The sequence below is a fragment of the Sinocyclocheilus rhinocerous genome, unplaced genomic scaffold, assembly GCF_001515625.1.
Source record: "Sinocyclocheilus rhinocerous isolate Xijiao unplaced genomic scaffold, SAMN03320098_v1.1 scaffold7312, whole genome shotgun sequence".
NCBI classification, from domain to species: domain Eukaryota; kingdom Metazoa; phylum Chordata; class Actinopteri; order Cypriniformes; family Cyprinidae; genus Sinocyclocheilus; species Sinocyclocheilus rhinocerous.
In genome coordinates this window covers 22,444-27,295 of record NW_015642984.1, presented here as the reverse complement: position 1 = coordinate 27,295, position 4,852 = coordinate 22,444, and the positions used below count along the sequence as shown (strand labels likewise).

Below are 4,852 nucleotides of genomic sequence, written 5' to 3'. Positions count from 1 at the left end.
CAAAAAAATCGTTGAGCCGTTTTGGCGGAAGTGACGAACTAAAAGCTTTGAATGCTTATATCTTTTAAATGCAAATTTTGTCACTGTTTTGGAGCACACTGCCTTATAGATAACCTTAAGACTAACATATTGATACTAACACCCAAAAAACTTTAATTTCGATTTCATGGGGACTTTAAAGAATAAAAGATTCTGCACAAAATTTGACTTTTGGAGGTTGAATAATTTTGAACATGAATGTTTAAAGTCAATTTTATTTTTATCATTATTCATCAATAGTACCTTCTCAGAATCACTCAAAAGTGTATTTAAAAAACCAACTCAAAGACTGGATGAAAGAAATCACTCTTTTACAGAGAAAATGTGTGGCTCTTAAAAGAGCCTTTGGTTTGAAGAGAAATTTCACTCGGTTTACTTGGTCTTGGCTGGTTTCTCGGTTTTCTTGGGCAGCAGCACGGCCTGAATGTTGGGCAGCACGCCGCCCTGAGCGATGGTCACGCCACCAAAAAGCTTGTTCAGCTCCTCGTCGTTGCGCACCGCCAGCTGCAGGTGACGGGGGATGATACGGGACTTCTTGTTGTCCCGAGCGGCGTTTCCAGCCAACTCCAGGATTTCAGCAGTGAGGTACTCGAGCACGGCGGCCAAATAAACCGGAGCACCGGCACCGACGCGCTCGGCATAGTTGCTTTTGCGGAGAAGCCGGTGAACACGACCGACGGGGAACTGCAGTCCAGCTCTGGAAAACAGAGCAAATAAAGTGTAATGATATTAATAAAAACAGTATTCTTCCACCAAACAATGTAGTTCCTCAGAATCAGTTGTGGTTCCAACAAAGTGGTTGCCGAGCAACAGACAAACGTAAACAAAGGTGTATGTTTGTAGAGTAATTTACAACAGCTTCGAACGTGGCTGGGTTTTTTTTTATTTATTTTTTTACACTCAATGTCATTGTCAAGTGTTCAGATGAAAACCTAGGAATACATAAACGCAAATACTCTAATTTGAACTTTGTGACTTCCTGAAAGATTTTGCACCTTACTATTGGAGAGATTTTTTCACAGTTAGGAAGATTAGACATGATTCTAAACAATATCCGTTTGAATAATATATCTCTGTTTGTGCTAGAGCCACCAGCTTTAACAACTTATTTCAAAAGTCTTTATAAATTTCCTTAACTTGTTTGCATGTGTTTTGTAAAAATATTGTTTGACAGCTTATTTTACATATTTACTGAAAACTAATTAATTATTGTTGTTGTTCTTGAGGGATTAATATTGTTGCATATTTCTGAGTTACACACCTGTTCCCATTTTTTTCCATTTATTATTTTTTCCCCTAAAGTTATCTTTTGCTATAATTAAATGCTTATATCTGGACACATGTTTATAATGAACTGCTTTTTTATTCTTCATAGTGGCAAAAAAAGAGCTTGGTGACAGAGGATGTGGTGCAGTAGTTTGGGCAAACTCTTTGTCTTTAAATGATTTTGACATATCAGTAAAAAATGTGAAATAGTTACAAAACTATGCGTTTTCATTATGCCTTTTTAAAAATTATTTAATTATTTATTTTTTCTTTCAGTTTGTATTCCTATAGTTCAAATGGTAGAGAATGGCAAATCACAGAAACACAAAGTAAATAATTTTATAAATTTGAAACACTATACGTACACTCATAGGTGGAAATCCCGGAGGGTTGCCCCCCCTAAAATTATGATTAAAAACCATGCTGTGAATTGTAAATAACAATGTTTTATACTTTAAATAATTGTGTAACTAATAAAACAACACAAACGGGGCAAAAATGCCTTTTAAGTTTATAAACATTTTGAGTCTCCCCAAAATAATGTCTACAACGGACACGGGCGCTGACACCAACACTGAACAACAATAAGTACCATATTTGCATTATTGTAAGGGGTAGGTTTAGGGTTGGGGTAGGTGTAGACATTAATAAAACACAATCTAATAGGTAGCACATTTAATTTATTGTTAACTGAATCTATCCCTTCAGCCAAAAAACAAAACAAAACAAAAAAACCAGCAGCGGCGGGTCCTGGATCGCGGGAAGCAGATGGCTGCCCCTCTTTCCTCGAAAAGAGAGACAAACGAGAACGGAGCTTTTTCCCTTGGAAAAAATGTGTAGCTCTTTGCCCAAACAAACAACACATAGATCGTGTGTGTCATCAGATGTTAAACAACGTCAACACGGATGCACACATCCTTAAATGCTTTGCTAGTGCTCGCCATAATGAGATAAATAGAGATTGCTCTTACCACAGAAATGCACGCTTCAAACAAAACAGTCAATGAAGACGAAGAAGAGAATGATGTGTGCTCCCGGCGCCTATTTATACTATAGTCGCACCGGTAGTGACGTCATGGCTGTCGCCGGCCAACGAGTTGGTGTTTTTTCAATGTATGCTTCAGACACGGGTCACGACGAGGCATTCCCCATAGCGACTCCTAGAGGTCGCAGTTCGAAGTTCCCATGAAAGGGAACCGGAAGAAATCTGTCATAAATGACCATAAATGGACAAGTGTGATGCCACTGTTCAGCTGGGATGTCAATGGCTGTGAAGTTCCCTTGTCACCCGCAGGATTCGCTGCGGTTGGATGATATTTTAACCCAATATCTCCTAGAGGGAATTTTTTTTTAACTCTATAATTGAGAATATTGACTGGAGAAGAGCCTGGTTAATTAATTTTAAATACTGTATTAATAATAAAATAAAATAAATAAACTTCAAAATGTTACATACCATTTACCCTTCTAAATCTTTAATATCAAGATTCACTGACATTGATGATGTGTATGCTGTTGTTGTAATAGTGAGAAAGAGATGCTGACTCACTTATTTTTTTACTGTAAAGTTGTAAACAGGTTTTGGATGGATTTGGCAGAGTTTATACATAATTTAATGAATATAAATTATTGCTTTACTTTAAAGTATGTTACATTGTATTATGAAAACCAAAGCAATACAGATTTAGAATTTCTTGATAACCTTTTTATTTTATTAGCAACATTTCACATACATAAACCAAAATATCTTAATTCATCTCCTGTGTTAAAATTGTTTTGTTATGATTTTTGACTTTTATATTTCTTCAATAAGACTGTTAAAAAATAAAAAGCATCTGACATTTTTAAAATACTATGATACAATCTTCAATCCCCATGGTATTTTGTAATATATTTATTTGTTAAAATTGAATGTGAGCTGTGCTTTTTTTATATATATAATTTGTTTATAATTTGTATTGTTATTATTTGTATGTTCCTTCTTTTTCTGAAATAAAAAAATACCTATTTTAACCTATAAATAAACAGTGCATCATGTTATAAAATTATTTTTTGCTGATATTATCACATTAGTAATATATTAAGTTAACAATGAAGTGTTCCTATGTTGAGATAAATTACTCCTTTACTGAGATACTAACGCTAACCTTGCTCCAAAGTCCATGCCTTCTCTTGCTTCCATCTTAAAGCACAAATATGTTTTAGTCTGTGCAGTGTAAGGCCTTATTTCAAGCCAGTCAACTATCAATCAACTATTTATTACACACAATTCAAAGAACATTTCCTGCCTTTACCCCAGCATTTACAAAACAATTACATAATGTAAATTGGTGTTTATATAAACTAAACAACTTTTATAAAACTTGTCTGCTTGTATCTAAGAAAAACACAAGGTGTTAAGATCAAAAATGTTTCAGTCACACTCATTTGCTAACATACTATAGTTGCAATAGTTGTCTCCAAAGGAAAAAAAAAAAAAAAAAAAAAATAGAAATGAGAAAGAATGGCATGACATGCATGTGCTGTGAGAGATCAACGAAAGCTCTGTGTAGTAAATGCTGCTCCATCTGAAAGCCTGTGAATATACCACATTTAATAACTACAAACTCACTTCATAACGTCAGTCGAGTGTTTGAAATAAATCCTTTTGTGAGATGATGTGGCTTCTTACACAGAATAAGGCACGCAACATATTTCATTTCTTTCTAAGCAGTGATAAAGGCTATGTCGATTAGCATTTCATTATTATATACTTTATTATAATACAAATTATAATAAGACGAACTCAGATAAACCATATATTGTCGTAGTCGTGTGTTTATTAGTCACATTGAATCAATGAAAGCAGTTAAATCTTCTGTTTATTCAGCAACCTGAATAAAAAGGGATCTGTGAGGGGTATAATAACAAATAAAATAAGTATTTCAATAATCAAACATTCTTCCACAAAAATACTTCCTTACATATTACATGCACGTATATAATTTTTAAATAAAGTTATTTAAATTTAAACATGTTAAAAAGTAATGTTTATCTAACCAATTTTTTGGCACTGTGTCCCATGTGGCTTTGCTTCCTAAAAGGATTTCCCCTTCAGGAACTCGAGCTGCTTCGAGATCGCTTTGGGAACGCCCCTGCGTGACCGCGTTCTGAAGCACGTGTCAAATCAGCCCAATGGAGTAGCGAGACGTCACGGGCGGGGTGACGTAAGCACCAGAAAGTATAAAATCGCATTCGGCAGAGCGCAAACCAGCTTCTGCTCTTCAGTAGCGCTCTGTGTATGTGTCTGTCTATTTACTGTTGTCTGTCCGCACAAGCATATATAAAAAACAATCATGAAAAAGTCTATGGCGAGCGAACGGCATTACAAACGCTGTGTTCCTCCCTGCCCACGATATCTGACGGCAGGGGATACACACGATTTGTGTGTCGTTTGTTTGGGAGCGGAGCATGCACGGTCAGCTCTTGAGGGGGCTGATTGTCATGACTGCGAGCTGCTCTCGCTGCGCACGCTCCGCTCTCGCCTGGCCGTGTTTGATGAGAGCGG

At 36.0% G+C, this 4,852-nt stretch overlaps 1 protein-coding gene across 1 annotated transcript; it reads right to left on the bottom strand.

Moving 5' to 3' along the window:
• Window positions 1-402: 402 nt before the first annotated feature.
• LOC107756936 (histone H2A-like) lies at window positions 403-753 on the bottom strand (the record flags this gene model as incomplete). Its single annotated transcript, XM_016574263.1, has 1 exon — window positions 403-753. A coding segment is annotated over one exon (342 nt), but the record flags the coding sequence as incomplete, so codon positions are not given.
• Window positions 754-4,852: the final 4,099 nt, after the last annotated feature.